Source organism: Nelumbo nucifera, chromosome 7 (assembly GCF_055504915.1).
Source record: "Nelumbo nucifera cultivar China Antique chromosome 7, China Antique-T2T, whole genome shotgun sequence".
Lineage (NCBI taxonomy): Eukaryota > Viridiplantae > Streptophyta > Magnoliopsida > Proteales > Nelumbonaceae > Nelumbo > Nelumbo nucifera.
This window is the reverse complement of record NC_142655.1, coordinates 367571-393376: the sequence shown is the minus strand read 5'-3', so window position 1 is coordinate 393376 and position 25806 is coordinate 367571. Positions and strand designations below refer to the sequence as shown.

Sequence of the window (25806 nt, the reverse complement as noted above, 5' to 3'; positions counted from 1 at the left end):
CATGCTTTGTTTTTTCCTTTGCGCAATACACTTATACACGTTGTAAATCTTCAAACTCAGCAGTAATTGAGTTTTGGTTCAGAAAAGAAAGTAGCAAATTGCATGCGGCTATAAGCCTTAATACAAGAAGACCAGATTAAACTCTAAGGATCTAGGTTGAAAATAAATTGAGGTTATTATTGAACGTTGCATAAAAAGAGACTTACGACTTAATTTGACACCCAATCTGTTTCAGGTATGGAGTCACTAGCTTCATGGTGTCAAGTTTGATCTGAACAAATTAATTAACTCGAAAGAGTAATAATTGCAGTTGAGACCTCAACTATTTATTCAAACTAAATTAAAGAGATAATATAGAGGAGTAGCACAATGTAAACTCAGATCAGTAACATAGATAGTTGGGCTATATGTAGAAACTAGCAAGCAAGACAAGCAATCATGGTTTTCAAAATCGGATCAGATCAGACAGTCGGACCGGAAAACCGGTTCCTGGTTTTTCCCCCAAAACCGTTGATTTTGATCAGCAAACCGCTGAATCGGCCGGTTAATCATTTGAATCGTTCGAACGGTTTTAATCATTTTTTTTTGTTTTTAAATTTTTTTTGTTAAAACGGATCAATCATTCAGATTGAATGGTCAGACCGTTCAAACCGGTAACTGGACCCTGACCGATTCAGTCACCAGGTCAGTTTTAAAAACCATGCTAGCAATTAATAATTGCACTAAAATATAAGCAGAAGACTCCCAACAAAACGGGGTTGGGGCTGTGACCCGTGAGGATGGAATTAATGAAAATGACTTGTGCTGGGTGCTGTAAAGAAAAGAGATGGCCCCTGGAGAGTAAAATGACAATGTTGGGTGGAACAAGTATGAATGCGTACATACGCGTACATGTATACAATTGAATGCTGACATACTGTGTGCATATTATGATTAAGGTGAGTGGGTGAGTCTTCCAAAAAGAGTGAAATAAAAGAGACCGAGAGTGACATATGGCCAACTTAGATGGAAATCATGGAACCCTGAGAGATGCCTATGACTAAGTTCCGCCGTAGGAATGGCAACGGGGCGGGGCATCGGCCATATATTATATATTTTGTTCGATGGTTAGTATGTATTTATAGCCTGACTTACATTGCCATGTGGCTATCAATATTCAATACAGAGGCGTTTTGCCATTATGGAATTGGAGCATCCACATAGCCCATGTAGTTTTTTTTTTTTTCCTTTTTTCTTTTTAAGAGAACCTCTTCCCATTTCCCCACCCATCGGCCATCCCCATATATAGTAGTATAGGACCACTACGAGGATCGATTTTCAAATTTAGTGGTCGAGGTCGAAGTGGAACACTCTCAAGTCTCATCCTCGGCCCTCGGGGAAATTTGTGCCAGTGCCATTGTTGAATGTTGATATACGGTACTGTAGGGTCATTGATGTAATTGTGCAGCTAATCTTAGTACCTAATCAAACAATATTTTCTTTGTTGTTTCAGAAGATGGAATGGAATTTTCTTCGACCGAGAGTGGTCTTATATCGGGATGCGTAGTTTACACATGAACTTTTGTCCATGAAGAAGCAACAAAATAAAATATGCCACGAGAACAAAAAAAAAATTGTTGTTTTTTTTGTCTTTATTTTCGTTCAAAAATCAAGGGTCATGGTTGGTGAGCTCAATACAAGTCATTAATGGTGATGACCAGGTAAGTTATTATTGAATCAGGGAACAGTAGACAATAGTACAAATACAATGCACAACAACTTCACCATCTGACATTAATGAAATGCATTGCTCCATTCGTGCAGTACAACAGTGACTGCCCACCCTTAGCGAGTCTTCTCCTCAACAGACAATCTCTCTCTCTCTCTCTGGATCTCGAAAATAAATGTGTTTTTTTTTTATCAATAACACATTTCAGAATATGTTTATGTATATCAGTATATGAAAAAAGCTTGTATTTATTGAGGCTTCAACATGGATTGCGAGAGAAAATCTAATAGTTGGTCGCAGGCTTTTCTCCTACGTGTCTGAACGGCAGTTAGTCATTGGAATGAGACTGGAATACTTTTTCTTCGGCGTAAATACACTTCTATGCAGTCCATCTTCATCCTCTCTCTCTCTCTCTCTCTGGGTTTTGACTAAGTAAAAATTTGGTGAGCAGTGAAAACTCTATTGGAGTGTCTTGGAGTAGAACTTAACCTCTTCATCTTGAAACATAGGACGTTGCTTGGGGTGGGAGACTTGCTCTGAGATCGATATTTTCCATGAAGCTTTGAGGAGGTAAATCTTTAATTTCTTTCCATCATCATGTTATTGAATCGCTGTTATTGCTACAATCAATTTATAATCCCAGTCAGACCAGTTCATTTCAGGAAGAGCAAATCGAAAAATCATGACAAGCCATGTCGTCAGAAGTTTCTTCTGTTTGCTTTGTTATCCAGGCGTCAATAGCTCATTTCAGGCAGAGTTGAACCAGATATAATGATCTCATGGCGTCATTTGTTTTATTTCCTTTTTTGTTTATCTCTAGTGCTTTTCCTAAGCCGCATTCCAGGTTACTTTTTTTTCTTCTCCTGTAACGGAGCTTCGACCGATTTGTTTAATTCTGCAATGCACCATGAAACAAGTATTTCTTTTATCTTCTTTGTTATCTCAGCTCTAGCAGTTCGGCCATGTCAAACAAAAGCAGAAGTCCACTTATTTGCATTTGTTATCCTAATAGATTTCTATCGTTTTGCTCCAGAGAAACCAATTATGAGTACCATCCAGATGCAGTTCCTTTAATCTTATCTTTGTCATTATAATCTCAAAACAAGGAATTTTTTATCCTACTTTGGTGCATCTATTAATATTAAAACAGTAAAATCTCAATTCTCATTCTATTGAACTGTATGTTTATTGATGAATTCCTCTTTCTATCCTCTTAGTCTTATGTTTGAACATCTTAACTGACTTAGCAGACCCCTTCCCCCAACAAATCATGAAATAGTGTCCAAGTAGTTTATTGAAATTCCTTCCCTTTGTCGCATGTGAAGGTTTTATTTGCAGTGCTTAGACATGGAATAGAGCAAACGGGAATCCCTTTGAATGCTATGGAGTCAAGAAGATCAGGGCAAAGCCTAGCCAAATCTATCAACTCTCTTCTGGGGTTAAAGACACATCTAACATCTAGTTGGGCTGATTCTGTATGTAATATCATCAAGGATTTGCCATCTGAAGAACCACACAAAGGCTCTCAGACAAAATATCCAGACTATAATACAAAGAGTTCCTTTGAGAGCAATGATGCTGAAGTGGGGACTACTAGTAATATTAAAGATTTAGCATCTAAAGAACCATCCAGTGACTCACAGGTGAAATGCCTTAACTTTGATGGTAAAGGTTCCTCTGAGAAAGAAGATATTGATGTGGGCAAAGAAGTTTCTAAAATTAAAGGTGGGATCCTTAGTTTATTTGGAATCTCATTTATTGCTTCCTAATCATTATTCTACCTCCTCTTTCACTTTCTTTTCCTGTTAACAGATGAACTTTCTGTCTTAAATACTCATCTAAGCCAGTTGAACTTGCAAAGGAGGCATACCCTGAATGAAATCTTAGACATTAAAGGTTAGACATGCTATCTCTAAATGACGAGTAAAAACTTGTCCATACTAGTCTAAAAAAAGAATGAAACTTGAAAATTTCTTCAGTGTGCTAAATGATATGGTAAGATGTTGTGCACATGAATGACTATGAAACACCTTGCGCCTTCCTGAATTCCAAGAACAAATTGAAGTCATCTGTTTTAACTAGGAACAGTGGACTAAAAGAGGTTCTCTGGAAAAAAAGTTGCACCATTAATTTTAAGCTATGGTGTTTATAGCAAGTCATTACAACCTCAATAATTGTAATATGTACCAATGGAGAATATTGAAGAAGTTCCAGCTGCACATTCAATTCATTTCATAATTGCAGGGAATATTCGTGTATTTTGTCGCATAAGACCCATTATCACGGAGGAGAAATCTGGCTATCTGGGGCATGTTGTGGCATCAGATTCCAGTAATGTGGTTCTGAAACTTGATAACAACAAGAACAAAAGTTACAGTTTTGACAAGGTTTTCCACCAGGGTTCATCACAAGGTGCTCTTCATCGGTTCACCAAATTCTCTGTTTTCTTTTTCTTTTTATGATATACATAAATTCCCAGCTTCCAGTCCAATTAGACTCTGATTATGATGATAATGAATTGTTCTTAGGGCCTGTTCGCTTTTCGGTAAGTTACTTACCCGGGTAAATGTAGTTACCTGGGTAAGTTTTTCCTGGGAAACACTTACCCGGGTAAGTGCATTTATCCATGTTCTTTTACTTCTCATGTAAATAAGGTAATGACCATTTTAGCCATAAAAATCCATTATTAAAAGGGGCATTTTTGTCCCATTCAAGTGTTGGCAACTTTCCCCCTAGGTGGAAAAGTTATTTACCCACCTAGGAGATGGGTATCACTTACCCAGGAAAATAAACTTTCCCTGGTCCCCACATAAATCTGAAAAAAGAACATGGGGTTCTTGGTCAATGGGAACCAAAATGACTCTCAAAATCCGAAAAAAGGATGCCCCTTTAATGGGATCAGGACAATATATAGCTTATCTGGATGTTCAGTTTGCAACCATAATTGCATATGTTTAATTTTTGTGGTCATACCTCACTGAATCAGATTGTTTTTCATGCTCTCAGATGAAGTATTTTCAGAGATCGAGCCAGTGATCAAATCTGTAATAGATGGCTATAATGTGTGCATCTTTGCATATAGGCAGACAGGCACTGGAAAATCCTTTACTATGGTCAGGATTCTCTTACTGGATGAACAAATGTCTTTATCATGCATTCATCATATTCTAGTTGAAAAATATTTGGAAATACTAATCATAATTTGGGCAAGAGACGCATAAGAACCATGGAATCGACCTGCCTGAGTCTTGTTTTTATAGTTTGACAAGCTAATGAGTAATGAAGATTTAGGAGGACCCAATGATATTTAACTGTTACAACTTCTAATTGTTGAGCCTTTGCATAAACATTTTAGGAAGGTAAACCAGATTCCCCAGGTGTTGTACCCCGTGCAATTGAAGCACTCTTTAAGCAGGTGGAGGATACGAGCCACTCATTTCTCCTTACTTTCAGTATGCTTGAGATTTACATGGGTAGTCTCAGGGATTTGTTAGTCCCTCAGATGAACAAATCAACAGACCCCATTACAAAATGGTGAGTTTTAGTTTCCTTCACTTCTCCATTCTGATGATTTTTTTTAATGTAAGCCACATGGTCCTTTAGTTTATGTGGTATGTTTTAAAATTGATAATCTGGTCCTGATCCTAAATATAAATTACCTGAGATAGAACTCCTATGTGTGCATGTGACAAAACGGGAAAAGTTCGTAGTTCTGAAATAGATTGCTATGAAAAACTCACCTGTGCTTGTGTCTGATACTCGGATGTAGAAATGATATGACTCAAAAGTTTTCTGTTTTTTAGAAGGCTCAGTACTGTGGTTTTTTAAGAATTTATGTTTATGTTGCTTCCATATGCTTAGAGATAAATCTGGCTTATGAAAGTTGCAAAAACAATACTGTACAATTTAAATAGCACTTTATATTCCCATTAATTAACATTTTAAGTTTGTTTTCTTTATTCCCGCAGTCTTTCAATCCAAACAGATCCAAAAGGTGGGGTTAAAATCAACAACCTTGTTGCCATCAGAGTGAGTAATATTAACCAAGCAATAAGGCTGTACAAATTGGGGAGTCAGTTCAGATCAACAGCTTCTACAAATTCCAACCTTACTTCAAGCAGATCTCACTGGTAACTTCCTTCCCTGAAAATTGTAATTCTAGGCAGCATAAAGAACTCCATGATGGAGTTCTTAATTGAAAGCATCAACTTAGTTAAATAGGGCCTGAGAGAAGTCATCCCCAGCTTAGGAAACCAACAATTAATTTACCAATCAAAACTTATCAGAATCTTGAACATGGACAGTAATCAGCAGATAGTAAGCTGTTTTAATTTGAGTCAAGTTTTTGATTTTTTCATCCCCCCCCCCCGAACAGCTTGATCCGTATATCACTGACTTGTTCAAATGCTCCTGAGAGACGAAGAGAAATGAATAAAATATGGATGGTTGATCTGGGTGGAAGTGAGCGTGTACTAAAGACAAAGGCATGGGGGAGAAGACTTGAAGAAGGGAAAGCCATCAATCTATCACTCTCTGCTTTAGGAGATGTCATTAGTGCACTCCAGAGACGAAAATCCCATATACCTTACAGGTAACTACAAGTGTGAAACAATTCTAACTTGCAGACTGTCTTGGAATTTATTCAGTTTGATTAGTTCAATATAAAAGGCTTCAAATGCCTGTTCTCCATAGAAGCAGATCTTTTTACATTGATTGGATAGAGCCAACAATGGGATGACAAGAAACTGAATTTTAAATGTTATAAGTAGGGTTTTATTTTTCAATGTTTAACTGATTGATGTTATTTTTGCAAAACGATGTTATCTTCAAAATATGTTCAACTGATTGATCCTTCAGCATCTAGCTATAAAATATTAATTCAATTTTTCACTTCTCATAGGAATAGCAAGCTGACTCAAGTTCTCAGAGATTCTCTTGGTAACAATACCTCTCTCAGCTCCATATTTTCTTCCTTTTTTTTCCCATTTTTTATTCATTTGCAAGCCTGTTAGCTTGAATTATTCTATTAAGTTTTCTTAACAAAATGCTTGCCCTCAGAAGGGGAGGACAGGAGCAAATCATCCTGATAACTTGTGCCATATATGTGGCGCAGAGACCAGGCTGTTCATCCCCCCATTCTAGCAATGCTACCAGAGGGATCTTACCAAGCCATATCTTCTGGATGTCTGAAGAAAATAAGTATGGATTACTTGTTTCTGAGTGGGAGAAAAAGAACAAAAGAAAAAAAGAAAAGGCTTAGGCATCATATGGCTTTGATTGCCTTGTCAGGTGATTGACCAAAGTATGCCCATAAACTCTCCCTGTGCATGGATGGTAGAATTTAGTAGCAAGGTTGAGTCTTTCCTGTCTTCCTCTACACTTAAATATTGTGCCCTCTTGTTTTCAGGGGAGGATTCAAAAACACTAATGCTTGTCCATGTTAGTCCCAAAGAAGAAGATCTATGTGAGACAGTTTGTTCCTTGGGTTTTGCAACACGGGCAAGAAGTATCCATCTAGGGATGGAGGAATCAAATGTAAGTTGTTATAAACTCCCACCATGATTACTTCATGAAATATCTATTTATTTCTATAGCACAAAAATTGGCACCTGACTCAGTCTCTACTAAACAGTTGGCAAGTCAAAAGAAAGGTTCTGGAAAAAAAAATGTTAGTCATGAGCCTTTGACTATAATGTTTATTCATCATTTTAAAATTTCCTTTAACAGGAATAGAAGAAAATATATGTGGTATAAATTATTAATGTATATAAACTAAAGAAACAGATAATGGAGAAAAAAGAAAAGGAAATGGAATCTCATTAAATCTGTGAATACAATTTACAGAAAGAAAAGAAAATATCAGTCTCATCCATTGTTTTAAAAGGCAGAAGCATTTAAAGTGGAAGCAATTGACCCAAAGGCACAAGGGAAGACACTTGTCAGAATGAATTGAGTCACCACTTAAAATAAAGGAAAATAAAAAATAAAAAATAAAAAGCTATTAGTTCTATTGATTAGAGGACCGTGTTATTAACACAAAGATTGTTGCCTTGTATATTTAAGTCCTACATTGACAAAACCATTAAATGTTTTATATCATAGGAACAACTTAAATACAGTTAGTTACCTATTTAACATCATTTTTTTATGTTTGAGAAAAGGTGACGTATATAATTGTATTAATCAAAAAGATCCATGTACAACAAGAGGCTATACATTGGGAATTTACAAAGATTTGCTTCTGTATCACATTCTGTTTACAAGAAAAGAGAATCGGAGTCAAAAAAGTGCTAGAGGATCTTCCTTTAAATAAATCATACCTAGCCGCTCAAGACAGCAACATCCCTATGATCTTCTTAGTGACCAAGACACCTTCCATAGCCTTGTTTTCAAAAATATATGCATTCCTTTCTCCCCAAAAGGCCCACACAACTGCATCCGGTACCACTTTCCACACCTATTTAACATCAGATTCAAGGTTAATTAAAACAAAAAGGCAGATGAGCTACAGCTGGGTTCAAGTGCAGCATACACTATAAATGAGCTTCACCTGTAATTTTAGGTGTGCTTTCTAAAAACTGGTCTCACTTATAGCAAGAACCCTTGTAATACTTAAACGCATCTATTGTACCATAGTAGAGATTTTATCTCTCTTATAGGGCCAGGAGACTTAAGTTTCTTAGGACCTTAAAAACAAAACCTCTAAATATATATTCCCAAAAGAAGCCAAAAATTCATCTTTAATAACAACTAAGAGTCAAATGATAGTATTGCAAGGATTGCATTGCAGGAGCTTCATCTCCTCACTAGCATAGGAACGAATAAGATGTATGTTGTTAGTCTGGACTTTTTCAACCCCTTCCTAACCACTGAAAATGAAAACAGGAAATACAAGCCAAGAAGGAAATTGAAATGACCACACTGCTACAGAAGGTGAATGAGCTTGAATACGAGGGTCAAGCCATTAAAAGGAATATCAAGAAGCTAGAAGAAAGATTAGAACATCTTATAAGGACAACATCGTATGATGAGAACTTGGAGGCCTTGCATCTGTATAATGAATTGCCACTTTCTAACATGGATATGGATAAGCACAACAATAGAGATGTTATAGCAGATCCCTCAACAAAACTGCCAAGATTTATGAGGCCAACCGTTTGCAGTAGAAGGAAATCTGGCACAGATAACCAAACTTCAAAGATTTTATGGAAGAAGCATGCACTCCCTGGAAGGAAAAGATCTTCATCTGTTTATGCTGAGACTATAGCCCGCTCCATTTCAGAATACAGCTCCATATGCAGTACTTCCAAGACTAGCTGTTTATTGAATCTAGATATGAATAGTGGAGATACTGAAACAGAATACAGTCAAGATGCATCAGAATGTGACATCAAAATGGTTGTTTTCCCAGAACAGGAAGAACCACCAATGAATTTGTCTCGCTCAACAACTGGCCATATCCATAAAAGTAACGTGGAATATGCAAATAGAAAAGAGAATAGAACTGATTCCAAGAGAGGCCTAACCATGAAAAATTGGATTCATGTGCAGAAGAATAAACCCACTACTTCCACATACATTCATCAGGGTAAACAGGTGATAGCTATTCCTATTCCAGAGAAGAAAAGCAGGTGTGATGGACAAAACAAGGGAGAGACATTACAACATGAAAAAGGCTGTAATCATAACTTTCTAAAGAAAAAGTTCCTCAAAAATGATAGTATCAAGAAACTGGATAATTCAGGGGCAGCTGGAAAGACTACTATCGGGGTAGTAGTTGATGAAACACCAAGTAAATTGGATGATTTTGTGATTGATGACTCCAGCTGCAACCCCACTTCTACATCTTACATAACCGACAATAAGGTGATGGAAGAAACATGGGATTCAAAAGATGGTTTCACAAAAAAAGATGAATGCATCCCTACCCTAGCTGCTGTGGTGTATGATAGGTTGAACCAGGGCGAGGATTATAGGGTATATGGAACATCCATTAAGCAGGTAGATGGACACAATTCATCAAAAGATTCTCTGTGCAAGGACAGTCAGTGTAACTACTCACCATTTAAAATGTGGAATAATATGATTCACTTGAAAGAAGAGTCCCATGATCAGGTTCTATATTCCAAATTGGAACCAGAAATTCAAAGGCAGCCTAATGAAAGTTGCAATGAAGCTATGGCCTGCCCTGGATGGAGGGAGGAAAAGATCCAAACAGAAGCTATCTCATCCGATGATAGAATGAAGAGTGAAGATAACGAGAATGGAAATTCATGTGCCTCTCCTCAATACATGGAAACTAACACTAGGCATTTCTTATCCACAATGAGATCACAAAGAGCTTTATTTAGGGACCCAAGTCTTGCAGACCAAAATCTTGCACGGATCTCCTTTGGGTCCTCAGAGAAAATACACATGCTAGGTGAGAACTCAAAAATATATGTTTTTCCTCTTATCTTGTACAGTTTCTACAATGTGTTTCTCTTAAGATATGATGCACCAATTAAACAATAGTATATAATGGTTTCCATCCATTGGAGCACTCTGTATCATCTTACAATCAGTTCTTGTTTTCTGGTTAGGGATATATCACCTTCTCCGACAAAAAATTCAGATCATATGTGCCGGTGCTCTTCTGGGATTGGGAGTTCAAAACTTAGGACTCAACGATGACTTCTTCTATGGGTTGACTCTCTAAAGGTGCTTTCATGGGACACAACATGAAGTCAGGCCATAGAAATTGCCTTAGGACATTAACAATCATTTTACTTGTTTCTTTTATGAGGTTTCCTTGGGTTGAACAGCCTTGACTGCATGAACTTTGTTAGCTCCAACATGTAGATATTTGTACAAGATAAAAGAGAGGTAAAAAGGCAAGCATAAGAAAGAAGTAAAACTATAAAGGCTTGACCACAAGACATTGTATTCTCAGGCAAAACTTCTTTACTGAGCACTAATGTACCTTAAATTAAATCCATTTTAGTTACACCCCTAGTGAAGCAAATAGAATTGCTAACTTTATCAAAGTTGTTTGTAAAAGAGCATTAGTTGTACCTAAATAGAGTTCCCTGATGCCCTCACACTTATTATGAATGAGGGGTCTAGATATGCTCAGTTGTAAGGCCTTAATGCACATTCCCTCTTTTGTTTGAATAAACTTTTATTGGTTTCCTCTCTAAAAAATATATTTTATTTTATTAGCAATTAGATCATGTTAAAATTATTTATAAAATCTTGTGTCCAAGGCTGCTCCACCAAATTGATGGCCACCTCTTAAATGGACTAAAGTCAAAATTACTAAAACAATATGAACTTTGATGAATGGCCACATATAGGAGGGTTGCTCAGCTATCAGATGATTTAAACTAAAAGTGGAAAATCCCTTGGTGAATAGAATCAAGCACACAAGACATGTATCCTTTTAATTAATCAATGAAATTTCCAGTTATCGACAAAAAAATGGAGCCTAGACCCATAAAAAGAAGGTTCATCATATTGGCGTGCCATATATGAATATATGATATATGCAAAGATATGTTACCGGTTTTGTATTCCATCAAGCTACAAAAGGCATGCATCAGCAAGATAAGAAACAGTGCATAGTGGCAACATAATCAAACACAAAATAGAAGTTCTGCCATAGTGTTTGCACAACAGCTTCTTATAACAACCATATTGTCCTTGTATTAAACAAAAACGCTTATTGGAAATAGATATAGATTGCAAGATCATATTAAAAAATGTTTGGATGATGAAAATTAAAGAAAGTAGTCAATGCAACCAAAATAAGTGTATGACTAAGGTTACTCTGCTACAAGCCTACAAGTTGGACATGCAAGAGCTGCACAACTTTTGGTTGCCTTGCTGGCTCATGTCAATATGCATTGGATTTATTTCAAACGTTAACGGATGTGTAACTACATATGCTTTGGTTCTACTATTATGTTCCCAAAAACAGTATGGTGTAAGGAGGATTTAGGCAGTTGGTGGTACATGAATGTGCCCTTTTATTTGTCTCCTAAACAGCTGAAATTAGCTCTTATTTCTGCAGTGGACAGAGATAGACTTATTACCAAGCCAGCAAAGAAAAAATTATCATGTCAAACCATGAAAATAATGAAATATGCCATCTTCGCGAGAAATTTCTTACATGTTAAAATTCCTTACAAGCATAATGGCCACATCAGTACAGGTTTTTTTGTTAAAAACAGAGAAGCATTGCATGGGTGACGTCAACTGCCTAGGCGTTTTAAAGGCCTATTTCCTAGGGCACCAACTAGGTAGTGGGGGCAAATAAGTAATTATGCCATCTTTACAATATTGATACGATTATATAACCCATTTCAGGTTGATAAGAGTATGTGGAGTTAAAAATATAAGGATCGTAATCCCTCTATTGTATGTGTGTCTCCTCTGAACCAGAAGGTTATTCAAAAACATTTTCATTTTCTATGAAAATCGGGTGTAAGTTGTCATCTAATCAATTAGTCATTTAATTTATTGTTTAGAGATAAATTTATATATCTACGCCTAGCATTGAACATTTCAATCTAACTACGTACCTGATAGAGTTTGTCTTTGAGAACCTTCATGCACTAAAGGTCCATCACTTGTAACATCAAATACATTAGAGATAATATCATATAGCAAGAGACCCAGTAAAGTCTAGCTTTCAGATCCAGGCAGTCTGAACAGTCGAAAGAACTCTTAAATTTGATCACCCGATTCACATGTGGCGTTTGATTCAAGAGAAACCATTTTCTCAGCCCCACCACCCCAAATAAAAAAATTAAAAAGAAAAATCCTTTAGATTTCCAAGTATAAGTTAGATTCCGTATACAAATTATAGCAGCCCAGCCGGTCAGACGACGCATAATTGTTTCCTCATTCCTCATCATGGTCAAGTAACCCCTTGCATTCCTTTGGGACATATCCTGTCATCCTTAATATCTTGTTAATCTCATAAAGTACTTTATATATCCATTCAGACTGTGGATGTGACTTGTCTCCAGCAACAAATTCATGGACTCTGTTGTTCACTTCGATGGAACTTCCACCTGGCATCTTTTTTACTGCTTTATATCTCATCATCTTACTAACCAATCCGACTTCATGCCACCTCCCAAGGGCTGCGTATATATTAGATAGAAGTGTGTAGTTGCCACTGTTGTCAGGCTCGACCTCAATGAGATGCCACAAAGCGCATTCCCCGAGTTCAACATCACCATGGATTCTAGAAGCAGCTAGAAGAGAACCCCATATAGCTCCATTTGCTTCAAATGGCATTTTCCGAACTAGTTCCAGTGCCTCCTGAAGATAACCAGCACGGCCAAGAAGATCAACCATACACCCATAGTGTTCAATCTTTGGTGTGATCCGATAACGCGAGCTCATGCAATCAAAATGCCAGCGACCTACGTCAACCAATCCAATATGGCTACAAGCAGATAAAATGGCAATAAAAGTGACTTCATTTGGCTTAACTCTTGCTCTTTCCATGCGAGAGAACATTTCAAGGGCTTCTCTGCCAAGTCCATGTAGAGCTAGCCCCGCAATCATTGTAGTCCAAGTAATAACACTCCTATGCTTCATGTTTTCAAATACTTCTATAGCCTTTTGTATGTTTCCTGACTTAGCATACATGTCTATGAGAGAATTGGTAAGAGGAATTATCTTGTACAGTCCACGTTTATCAGTATAGTTATGGATCCACTCCCCCAGCTCAAGAGCACCCAGATGGGAACAAGCAGAGAGAACAGCCAACATTGCAATTACATCTGGCTCTACATCCTCAAGCTGCATTCTCCTAAAGATTTCTATTGCCTCATTTGGTCTGTTCACCTGAGAATAACCCGCAATAACTGCTGTCCAGGAGATGGCATTCCTCTCAGGCATGCGCTCAAACAGAACCCTTGCGTTGTCAACGTCACCAACCTTTGCGTAACCGGCAACCATTGCATTCCATGAGACAACATCTCTAAAGGGCATCCCATCAAATAGCTTCCGGGCATCATGTATCTGTCCACAAGACGAATACATCTGAATTAGACCAGTCACCACATGAACATTAGAATCTTAACCCTGTTCGAATTGTCTGACCATGAATCTCCTTTCCTGCTTCAATAGCAGACAGGTGAACCACAGCCTTCAATGCAAACGGAAAAGAATAAGTATCGGGTCGAAAGCCCATGATTTGAATTCTATTGAATAAAAAGATAGCCTCTTTAGCAGAGTCGGTTTGAGAGAAACTCTTGATCATGGTGTTATATAGATAAACATCTGGTTGTGTTTTAAGGGTGAAACCAAATACCCATAATCCTTGAAACTCAAGATGGAGCATGTTTCGACGAATTTACTGAGAAGAAGATTGTCCTGATCGAACCCTCTTGGAACCATGAACCCATGAATTTGAATTATGTGTCTGAAGTTTGGGCACTGGCTCAACAAGGAAACAAAACCTCGGTCTAAGCATGTATGGAGGTTCTCTCTGAAAGAAGATAGAGAAAAACGCAGAGGGAAAGATCTGAGCATTTGTCTTCTACACTAGGTTTGACATTTCGGAAATTTGTTACCAGAAAAAGGAAAAACTTAATCATTTCGGAAATTTCATTCCATGTGAGCTTTCGGGATGATAAATTTTCAACTCCTCTTTCTTTTTCTTTTGCTCCCGAAATCCCGAATTCCCGGTGACCTTGGAAGCCCCCATTAATAACGCCCCACAGCATATCCCAACCGTATATTGGTATCATCTCCACTCACAACTTCATTTCGAATGCACGTTGAGATGTGCATGTGGGGTGTCTGTAGGGCACTCTCTTGAGGCGCACATGTGATCAATGGTAATCGAGGGCAATTGATGAGCATTCGTTACCCACACTTGCTCCCACATCTGTACTAACCGAACATTGATGCCGTGTATTGGGAATAGGGAGATATTCCTAATGCGCAACTGTTATGTTCTTTGGATTGAAATGTGAGAATAAGTAGTGAGTAGCATATCAGAGCCCTTGATGATGTGATATTTTAAATGTTTTAAAATCCTCATTTTGCCCATAGATGATAATACATTAAAAAATTTTTAAAATTAAGGAAATTACATATTAGTATCTCACTTTGGATTTAATTTCATTTTGGTCCATGAATTTCAAAATGTGTCAATCTAATACTTAAATTTTCAAAACATGCCAATTTAGCATTTATTGTTTAATCAATCGTCAATAATGTATATCACGTGATACATGTGTTACTTAAAATTTTTTAAAATATTAAAATTACCTTTCGAAACATTATTTATCATCTTCTTCCTTGGTAATTAAGATTGAACCAAAATTGTGAACAACCGCAAACCCATCGGGAATCCAATAAATATGAGGGAAAATTCTACAATCACTTCTTTCCCGGTGGTCTTTTTTATGGATAGCACAAAATTGATCTCGACAACATCCGCATGCATCTGTCTCTAGAGTTCAAGAATTTCCAATTCTTTCTAAATCAGAAAATCGGAATCCCTGACTTAGAAATTAAAACGTAAGAAACAAGTTAACCGAACTGTTTGGGTGATCTAGCAATTGGATCAGCTAGAAAGGAAAACCCCAACTTCATGGCATTGTATACACATTAGCGAAACAGTACCTGCCTACCTTTCACATCCAAACACGATGACTAGAAATGAATCTCTATCTAACACACCCAAAATAACTAAAAATGTATAGCAACCCAACCTAGTCCACCCCCTTTGCTGGAAACAAACAAAATAAATTAAGGAATCAGAGGATGGTTCTATTAAAACATAGAATGAAAGTCAAGCAGAATCTATTAACAAACCTAGAAATTACTCAATTGTTTGAGTTCTTTGCCTATGAGAGAGGGGCAAAGCATGGGAAAGAACATGGTTATCACTAAATTGATTAAGGTTGTTAAACTATTTAGGATTTAGGAACCAAAGCATCAGCACAAACCACGTAAAAAAAGTGTGAACTTAAGTTGTTCAAACGTTAATGGGAATCCTAAATGAGAAATGCATATTAGAAAAAAAAAAAAAAAAAGGATAAACTTATTATTGGAAATTTGGGCCACTGAAACTTGGAGGAGAAGCTCTAAGGCATGTTTGAAAATACTGTCTTTAGAACGTTATTTACCCCCACTCAGTTCCATTGAGTTTGTTGTTGGGTTACAGTTTTACAGGCAAATCTGTTCCCAGGATACAACAGAGCCTTGGGTGAGAATCTACAACTAACAAAGTTGAAAGAGTTTTCGAAAAACTTTCTGTGAAACAATAGCAGACCAGACTTGAGAATGACCAAATGAATTTCGAAAATTATGTGTGCAATTGATTGATTCACGCTCCTTAAATAATTTCTAAATAGTCATGGAGTAGAGAAAGGTGTTGGTTCAAAAAAAGGCTAATTGAATAGTCACAATTTAAAAAATTGTGACTATTAAAAGGTAGTTAATAGTTAATGATTGTTAATTTTGAATAGTGGCTCTTGAAGGCTCCTTGAATAGTGTCTCTTGATGTCATAATCAAATAATAAAATTTTTAAAAATAAAAAATACAAAGAATCATAAAAATTTAAAAAAAAAAGATAGAGAAATTTTTGGGCACATATATAATGTTATATATTTATAAAAAATAAAATATTGGGTACATCTCTAATATTATGCATTCATTATATTGAACAAAAATAAGTATAATACATAAGAAAAAAAAATCAATGATGGAAATGTAATACAAAATTTAATGTCAACCTAAAAATCAAACTATTTTTCTTTTTGGGTGGTGGGTTAGTGATTTGGGTCAAATGATATCATAGACAAACAAAAATTTAGTGTGATAAGTAAAAATTATTTATATAATGTAAATGAAATATAATTTAAAGGAAAAATTATAATCAAAGCCGGTTATACATTTAAAATTAGGTTGTAGGTTTGTCCAAAAACCAACAAAACTCTAATAGCCGACTCTACATTTCAAATTATAAAAAACCCTGCCATGTCATTAGAGCCTTATGTGGTTGTTGGCAACATGGGACTCTTAATCCATATTAGACACAAAAAAAAGCCTATTCCGAAAATAGGTTTTCAATTTCTCTCTTGCTCCCTCTGTCTCTCGATCTCCCTCTATTATCTCTCACTTTCGTAGTCATCTCTCGATCTCTCACTCTCTCAGCTTTGGTATGTAGCCAAATCAAAACCTCAATCTCTCTCTCTCTCCCTCTCTCTCATTCTTCTTTCTCACTCCCCATCTCGGTTAATATGTCCTTCTCCCTCAGTCTTTCTCCCGTTACCTCTCTCATTTTTTTTTCTTACAAACTTTTATAATATTAATCAAACCGTATAAAAGAACTAAAGGGACCAACCACTTGTACAATCAAGTTATAAATTTCTATCAAGTTTATGTAAATTTCATAGCTAGTAGTTTCTTATGAACTTTTATCAAATCGGTGTAATGAATTTTGAACTATACCAAATTTGGTCTTATGCTCTTCTATACGGTCTGATTAATACCATATAAGTGTATAAGAAAATTAAAAAAAAAAGAACAAGAGAATGAGTGTGAGAGAAACTAAGGGAGAATGGTAGAAATTACAAGTGAAGGAGAGATTAACCGAGAAAGAGAAAGAGAGAGATTGGGGGATAACGATAGGTAGAGAAAGAATGAGAAAAATTGACAGAGAAAACGTAAATACAGAAACCAAAAACCATTTTAGAACGAAGAAGAATTGCGAGCTAACCTCGACCTAATAGAAGAAAGTAGAGAAGTCGCTCACATTCGAACTGCAACATATCAACAACGTGTTGCGCGATACTATAATTCTAAAGTCAGAAAACGTAACTTCCGAGTTGGCGACATAATACTCAGGAAAATCATGATGCCTGAGCCTGAAGTAGGGAAGCTCGGTCCGAACTAGGAAAGTCCCTATAGAGTCTCTAAAATTTTTGGTGGGAATGCATACGAACTTGAGACACTTGAAGGCAAAATGGTTCTCCGGGCGTGGAACATAGACAACCTGCACCGGTATTATGCCTAAAATGGAGATTCGAATAGCTTGCCAGCACCGGAAATCAGCTCGCCCAACAGTAGGCAATAGATAAACTAGAAACAACACAACACAACTAAGTCACACACAACAGACAAGCATGGAACGTTGAAAGAAACAAAGTCCTCTATTTGTTGAAAAAAGGAAAAAGAGGGAACCAGAACTTTCCCCCCCACAAGAGGCAGGCCAAGTGGCCGCCTATAAAGGGGGAATCAGCCTAACTTCACTTATAGGGCCCAAGTCCAACAAACCCCCTACTAGATGTGCACTCTCAATAGTCTAAAACCCAGACTCACTGGGAGTACAGTAATTAGCCTGGGATTCAACCGACTCAACCATGTCAAACCTACACACAGTCCCAACAGCACTACCGTCCATCTAACTCCATGGCCCAGGAATTTCAGAGCCCACAAGGGCAGAACCAATTCCAGCAGATGTATCATAGGAACCAACCGGTCCAATCTTATCAAGCTTACCCACAACCTCCTCTGACCCGTACAGTAGATGACCAATTCATGCAGCTGATTCTAAATCAGCAACAGTCCATCGATAGATTAGAGAGCCAAATAGGACAGCTAGCCAAAGCCAGGCAAGAAGAGGAGTAAGGCAACTACCGAGTCAACCGGTTGCAAACCCTAGAAATCAGCCACCGAGTTTTCCCCTACAGCAAATTCAACCACCTCCTATGAACCCTCAACTTTAAAATACCAAGGCTATTACAACCTTAAGGAGTGAGAGGATTTTAAAGGGGCCATGTGAGAAAAAGAGAGTTAATGAAGAAGAAAATGAGCAAGGAGACCATAAGTTGGGGGGGATGAAAAAGGAAAGGAAAATTTAGAAGAATAGCCTATAGTGAACCAACCCGTAGTTCCCTTTTCAACTGCACTCATAGTCGGGCCGGTGCGAAAGAACAAAGAGACTTGCAACGAGGAGAGTCAGGAAGTCCATATTAATTTCCCTCTCCTCTACGCGATCCAACATATCCCGACCTATGCCAAGTTCTTGAAAGAGCTGTGTACTCAAATGATGGAGCCATGATCGGCCCCACAAAAAATGATGTTATCGGTAGATGTTAGTGCAGCTCTCCTAAACCAACTTCCCCAAAAAATGAAAGACCCTAGTGCTCCTCTCATAAGCTGCGTCGTCTCTGGAATCACCTTCGATCGGGCCCTATTGGATCTTGGGGCCAGTATAAATCTACTTCCATTCATTATTCATGATAGGTACAGGATCGGCGAGTTAAAACCTACCCTGATAATTCTACAACTCGCTGATTGGTTAGTCAAGACTCCTTGAGATGTTATTGAGGGCGTCATTGTCACGGTAGAGGGTTGTCATTTCCCATTTGATTTTATCATCATAGACATGACCCCAACCGAGGAACTGAACCGTATCCCGATAATCTTAAGATGTCTATTTCTAGCAACGGCTAATACAAACTATAAATCGGGATAAATGGACATTTCATTAGGGGAGCAGAAAATCCGGTAAAATGTTTTCAGTGCCTCTAAGTATCCAAACCTAGGGGAAGATGAGTACAATGTGGATATAGTGGACGATCTTTTAGAGGCCCTGCCTACCCCTTGGTTAGCTCAATCTGAACCTTGTTTGTCGGAAGATGAAAGTGAGTCGGAGAGTTTAGATGAAGAAAGTATGTGAATGTGTCCAGCTGAAGATGTTAAACTTAGCACTAGTTGGGAAGCAACCCAACGTAGTTTTAGTGTTTCTGATGTTAGGATTAGAGTTTTTCTTTTCTTGATTCGAGACCAGTTGGTAGACCTTGAACCACCCTCAGGAAAACCTATTAATTGTTCCCTTTGGCCAAAGTCCTTTTTGCATCAATCTAGTTATGCCATTGGGGATAATGGAATTTAAGTTGAGGGCTGAGGAAAGAGAGAGAAAAATGAAAAAAAAAATGAGAAGTTAAGCCTTTAAATATGTAGAATTCAATTTCACTAAAAAATTTTTAATTTTTTTTCCATTAAAAGAGATTCCCAAACAGAAAAAGTTGAGAAAACTGATAAAAGAATATTGAATTTTGTAGAAAATGGTACAAAGTGATAGGAATAAAAATTGGTTTTATTTGAATATTGTCGAAACCGTTTAGAAATTGGAAAATACTCGAAAGTTTGCCTCTGTAAAGATAAGAAGAGAAAGATTGAGAAATTAGACAAAAATTATTCAAATTGTTAAAAACAGTGGACTAGCCTGAACAATGTTTGCCAAAAAAAAATAGAGAATAAAAGGTCAATGGACACCCTAGACTTAGTAACGGGGTCTCTTCACCTAAGTCAAGTGTCGAGATTTGCATCAAATGGAAAAGGGAATGGCAAAGACAATCACCTAACACTTAGTAACCGAGTCTCTTCACCTAAGGCAAGTGTCGACATTTGCGTAAAACGGTGGAAGGTAACAATAGAAATAAGTGTGCAAATCAAGTTTAGGGGTAGAAATCCACCATAAAAAAATGATAAGAAGAATACATGTCTGATTTTAAAAACCAATCTCAGCTTATTAAGACAGTTTGCAAATGGAAAGGTATATATGAATTTTAAACCAAATTTCTGTAATATTCAAAGTAAGATAGTTTGACCCCCTTAAACCCAATACTGATCTATACAGAGTTTGAGAATTCTAGAATCAGAATGCTTGACTAATTCTGTTAGGGATGATCTTGAGATGGAAGGATCTTTATGATCAGTATAATTTTAAGGTTGCATTGCTAAGGGACTAGCAATGGTTAAGTTGGGGGTGTGATAACTCTGCATTCTGATGCCTTAAGGGCATCATTTCAAGGGTATTTTCAGCTTTAGAGTAGTCAAATTGTGTCATTTTCCTAGTTATTTTCAATGTTGTGACCTCTGAGGGTCTCTATGCAAATTCTGTGCAAAACTGGGAAGATTTAATGGTTGAATTGCAGTTTTTGGAAAGCTGGTGTGAAGGTCCAGCTAAGAAAGGGAGTGTTTTTGTGAAAAACTGAGAACAGGAGGGCATCTCCTATTTGCTAAACCCATAATGGCGCCCCTCTTACTGTATTAGCATGCTCCCCTCTCCTTAAACCCTATGGCGCCTTTTAACCCATTCTTTTCAGTTGTTTAATCTCCACCCTCCACTTCTTCTAATCTCCACCATTCATTCCAGGGCACTCTTTTTGTAGCTTTTAAACCCTAAGGCGCCACCTAATTGTTAATCCTCACCATTCATCCACTAACCACTAGATCTCAACCCTCCATTCCATCTTCTATCCCAGCCATCCACTTTAGGGCGCTACCCACCACTTTTAATCTCCACCTTTCAGCCCTAGGTGCCTCAATCTCCACCATTTATTTATGGGCGCCCTGATCACCCCAAAACCATCATAACCCTCCATTAGAAAACCTAGGGCACCCATATCTTTACTAAAACCTAGTTGCCGCCCCCCTCTTTCTCTTTAATCCCGGTTGTGTCCATCATTCTCTATAAAAAGGACCCAAGGGCTCCTGAGAAGGGGTTGGATTCTACCCCTAGGTAAGACGAAAGGCTGATATTGATAAATTCAAGGGTAGAGGAAGAGGAGGATGCCCAAGCAAGAGGAGGGGTTCCTACTTGTAGTTCGCCAAAGCCACTATTGCCACATTTGGATTCGAATCCTAACCATTAGTCTTAGATTTAATTTTAATTCTTTCAATTTCAGTTTTGTTATTTCCTTTCTGCAATTTATTTTTATTCTATTTGATCTTCGTTTTCTTTTCTACAGATCTGGAATTCGGCCAAGTAAGACAGAAGGCCTAGCTCAAGAAGTTTGAGGGTCGAAGGAGAGATCTGAAGAATACTACCTCTGATCGGATTACTGATTTTTTGTTTTTTCGTTTCCTTCATTTATTTATTTATTTTTCTGCAATGTTCGAATTCTATCTTTTTTTAGTTTAATTACTTAATTTTTATATTTCTACACTTCCCTCTTGTGTCTCTTATCCGGATTTGAGTATGTATTAATTTTTCCCTCGCTTCCCTATGGATACGACCCGTTCTCATCATTTTACTACGTTAGTAGTTGCTTGAGAATCATACAAATTTATAAATATTTAAACTGGTGTTCTGAAGTGGTTAATGACATGCTCCGTATCACACCAATAGGCATCCATAAAATTGAGTAGTTCATATCCCAAGGTCGCATCCACCAGGCGATCTATGTTGGGTGAGGGGAAGCTGTCCTTTGGGCAGGCTTGGTTCAGGTTTTTAAAATCTATGCGCATCCATCATTTGTCGTTTGCTTTCTTTACTAGAATTGGGTTTGCCACACAACTTGGGTATTGGACTTCCTCTACGAAGTCTGCTGCAAATAGCTTTCCCACCTCCTCGTTCACTATGTTCCACCTTTTCCGGGGCAAGGTTTCTCTTTCCTCCGTCGGACTGGTTTGTCTGTAGGGTCCACATTAAGCTTATGAGTTATCAACCTAGGGTCTATACCAGGCATTTCAACAGCTAACCAAGCGAAAACCTCTAAATTATTTAATAAGAAACTTACTAGTTCAGATCGCATGGGTTTCTTCAGGCCAGCTCCTATTTGGAGCGTTTTTTTAGGCTCAGCTTTGGAGACCTGTATTGCAACTGTTTCCTCAATTGGGCGAGCTCTTTCGTCCGCATTCTCTGATGGTGGCTCTAGGTCGATATCGACTGTCATCTTGTCCTTGGCTTTTAGAGAAGCTACATAACACTTTCAAGATTCTAATTGGTTTCCTCAAAGCATACCTATCCCCGTGTCTGTTGGAAATTTCAATGCGAGGTGGTACGTTGAGACCACAGCTCGCAATGCATGTAAGATTGGTCCTTTGGATTGCATTATATGGCGATGCGATAACCACTACCAGAAAATCATGCTCAAAACACACCGTGTGGGGTGGCGAGCCCGCTTCGATCGACAACCTGACTCTGCCAATTGGGCAAACCACTTCACCACTAAATCCCACTAAGGGTACGTCGGTGGGCTGCAGGTCACCTTTACTAAGTTCCATCCTGTTAAAAGCCTCTACAAACAAAACGTTTGTCGAGTTGCCCAAATCTACTAGGATCCTTCTTACCTTTAAGTCATTGATGAGTAGTTTTACCATTGGCATCATCATGGGGGTACTGAACCTCGCGCATATCATCTTCTGTAAAATAAATAACTTCCTCCTTTCGGGGACGCTTACACAACTGGCTGTCCTCTTGCTTCAGTTCTTGCACTGCATTCTTCCCGCCTGATGTGGTGTAGCCTGCTATTGTTGAGCCCCTGGTGATTATGCTTATGGTCCCTCGGACCTGCCTTTCCTATGTTTGTTGGTTCCGAGTAGCTTGCTCCTGCTGCCTGTTGTTCTGGGGCGCCTCTTGCTGGTTCCTGCCTCAGGTTGTCGTTCATCCTTGATGAAGCATCTCAAGTAACCTCGTTTGGTGAGGCCTTTGATTTCGTTCTTTAAATTCCAACAATGCTCAGTGTCGTGTCCAAAATCCTTGTGAAAATGACAATACTTATTTGGATTCCGGGTGTTGGGGTCTCCCTTCATCTTGGGAGGCCATTTCACATAGTCATTGGAATGAATCTGCATTAGGATTTCCTTTCTCTTGGTGTTTAATGTGATAAACACTTTGGTGTACGCTGGTGGTGTTGCTGAATGCCAATTTGTTATTCTGGCTTGCGACCTACTTTTGCGGCGTAGCAAGCTACTACGCCTTCTCCTTGGGGATCTGCTCTTTCTTGGCGACCTGCTCCTTTGCCTAGTCCAGCTTGTGCTTGCCTCCATCTACTCGCTTCCTTTTCCATGCTGCTTCAAATTCCGTTCCTACTACCTCTTCTGCCCTGATGAAGTCGTGGGCTACTTCAAGGAATTTCTCCATGGTTGTTGGCAGATGTAATTCGAGTTCCCATTTCAATTCACGATGCTTGACTCCTTTCTTTGTTGCTATGAGCTGTACGGAGGGATCCATGTTAGGGATCAGTAGCCGTTCTATATTGAATCTTCAAATATACTCCCTGAGTGTTTCGTTGGGCTTCTATACAATGTTGAATAGGCATGTTGCTGATTTCGAGTGTTGCATGCTAGTGATGAACTAGTTAATAAGTAGCCTGGCGAACTGATCCTAGTTTATGATGGATCCTGGGGCCAATCTTGAATACCAAAGCCATGCTTCCTCCTTCAGCGTGGTGGGGAACAAATGCACATGTTGGTGTCGTTCGCTTCATGAAGGAGCATAAGGGCCTTGAAGCTGTTAGCATGCTCTACTAGGTCTATCTTTCCTCGATAAAATTCCAAAGCAGGAGCTCGGAAGTTTTTTGGGCATGGTGCTTTGAGGATCTCTGGTGCGAGTGGGGTTTCGCGGGTCAAGCTAGGCTATTATGAAAATGGAGTCATTTTACTGGTTGTCGTGTTGCTCTCTCCAGGTTGGGCACCGTTGTTTGCGCGGACGAGCTGTATTTTTTCTCCCCGCGTGATGCGTACGCTTCTTCTTCTTGGTGCACTTAGTGGAGCTAGTTGCATTAGTTTCTGCAAGTGCCTCGGCTTGGCTTTCCGTAGGTACCTATTCATTCCGGGCTGCTGCGTCTTCTCTGTCCAGGATTTGAATTTGACAGTGGATCCATGGGCGAGGTGGTTCTTCCAAATTATTATTCTGTGGAGGGAGTTGTTGACTGCCTTGTAGTACCTGTTGACTATCATGGGGAAGTGGTTGATCTGGTGCCACGTAATGCTGCTGTTGGGACTACTATCGTTGCTGATACTGCTGCTGCTGTGGTTGGAACTGGTGTTGTTGTTGTCAGAACTGCTACTGTTGGAATGGCTGTTGTTGTTGCCCAACAATGAAGATGAACCTGTTTTCCCATGATCGTATCTGTTCATCATGTTGTGCACACACCGTACCAAGTCGTTGAACTATTGCGCGTCCACCACTGGGGAGGTGCCACAGGATCCACAACCAGAGGTGGGGGTGGCATATTCACGTTTTTCGGCACATCGATGGGCGGTAAAGGAACATCCATCTGGCCTATTGTGTCTGTTGGTACTTGGTCATTGACATTGTTGGCTGAAGGGTTGCTAGAAGATGCCATTGAAAGATTTATTCAAGGAAAATGAGAAAAGGTAAAAGATGAATGAAAGGAAATACTAGCTTTTTGCTGCGTTTCCCACAAACGACACTAATTGGTGAAGCACAATCTGCTCACTCCCTCGTGTTTAGTAATGTGGCCCGAATTGGGTTCCAACCCGACGATGCCAAGCTATAATGCCGAGTTGTGAGCTGTGAATTCGAGGTAAGAAGAGTTGTACGAAAATAAGAGTTAGAGTGTCTGGGTAAATTTTACCAGGGAGACACTCCGATGCTTAAGTTAGTAAGTAGGACTAAGTGAGAATATGTAAGAGAGTATGAGAGCTTATGTGTGCATACCTTTTGGATTGATCCTGGGTCCTCTTATAGCTATATGGGGTTCAGGTGTCATCAGGCACCCTCTTTGACTCTGCTGCGGAGCTGTTTCCGCAGCTTGTGGTTGTGCTAGACAGTTAGTTGCTAGATTCACGCGACGGTTTACAAGTCGCTTACGGGTCTTGTGGCATACGGTTTAGCGAACTGTTCCTATAGTTGTGGTAACGGTGTTCGTGCAGGCGCAATGTGTGGAATGGTTTCGGGGCGAGCTGTTGTTGTTGGCGGGCCGAGCTCGCCTCAGCTCGGCCTCGTACCTGATGTAGATTGCCACGTGCCGATTTGTTGAGTTGTCTTGCTGAGTTGGATGTTGTGCCGCTGACAATGTCCACGTGTCTATAATTGTGTGGGGTGACCAAAATGCCCTTCATCACAACCTATAACCTGCTTAGCATTCATCCTCCACTTCCACAATTCTCAAACCCTGCATCATTGTTAGTTTTAGGCCATGAATTAGGGAACTTAGGATTGCATTGCTCCAATGGTCCCTAACGGGGGTGTCAATGGACCGGTTTCGGGTTGGACCCCGTCCAATCCGAAGGGATTATGGACGGACCGGACGGTCTAAATAATCGTATGGACTCGGACCAGTCCAAATTTAAGTGGTCCATCTATAATGCGGACCGAATT

At 38.8% G+C, this 25806-nt stretch overlaps 1 protein-coding gene and 1 pseudogene across 6 annotated transcripts; one reads left to right on the top strand and one right to left on the bottom strand.

Annotated features, from left to right (window-relative positions):
• The first annotated feature begins 1324 nt into the window (after positions 1 to 1324).
• LOC109114726 (kinesin-like protein KIN-14B) lies at positions 1325 to 12255 on the top strand. 5 transcript variants are annotated; one of them, XM_088892145.1, is made up of 14 exons: positions 1325 to 1416; positions 1493 to 2278; positions 2361 to 2552; positions 3034 to 3433; positions 3521 to 3604; positions 3953 to 4120; positions 4715 to 4821; positions 5064 to 5242; positions 5677 to 5838; positions 6084 to 6299; positions 6609 to 6646; positions 7116 to 7243; positions 8594 to 10130; positions 10291 to 12255. In XM_088892145.1, exons 4-14 carry the CDS (start codon positions 3091 to 3093, stop codon positions 10404 to 10406), a joined length of 3078 nt encoding a protein of 1025 aa, XP_088748271.1. In that variant the 5' UTR covers positions 1325 to 1416; positions 1493 to 2278; positions 2361 to 2552; positions 3034 to 3090; the 3' UTR covers positions 10407 to 12255. The 5 variants fall into 5 exon arrangements, with proteins under 5 accessions (XP_088748271.1, XP_088748268.1, XP_088748270.1 ...); XM_088892142.1 differs by lacking the exon at positions 2361 to 2552; XM_088892144.1 differs by having other exon boundaries at positions 2371 to 3433.
• On the bottom strand, positions 7508 to 14490 carry LOC148790062 (pentatricopeptide repeat-containing protein At5g56310 pseudogene; annotated as a pseudogene). Its single transcript, XR_016078800.1, has 2 exons — positions 12271 to 14490; positions 7508 to 8165 (listed from the first exon to the last, which is right to left on the bottom strand). The product of XR_016078800.1 is annotated as a pentatricopeptide repeat-containing protein At5g56310 pseudogene (transcript).
• Between the last annotated feature and the right edge of the window lie 11316 nt (positions 14491 to 25806).

Coding starts and splice junctions, on each gene's coding strand:
- LOC109114726 (XM_088892142.1), top strand. CDS start 3,091: ATGGAGTCAAGAAGATCAGGGCAAAGCCTAGCCAAATCTATCAACTCT. Junction 3,434..3,520: donor AGAAGTTTCTAAAATTAAAG/GTGGGATCCTTA, acceptor TCCTGTTAACAG/ATGAACTTTCTGTCTTAAAT. Junction 5,243..5,676: donor ACAGACCCCATTACAAAATG/GTGAGTTTTAGT, acceptor TTATTCCCGCAG/TCTTTCAATCCAAACAGATC.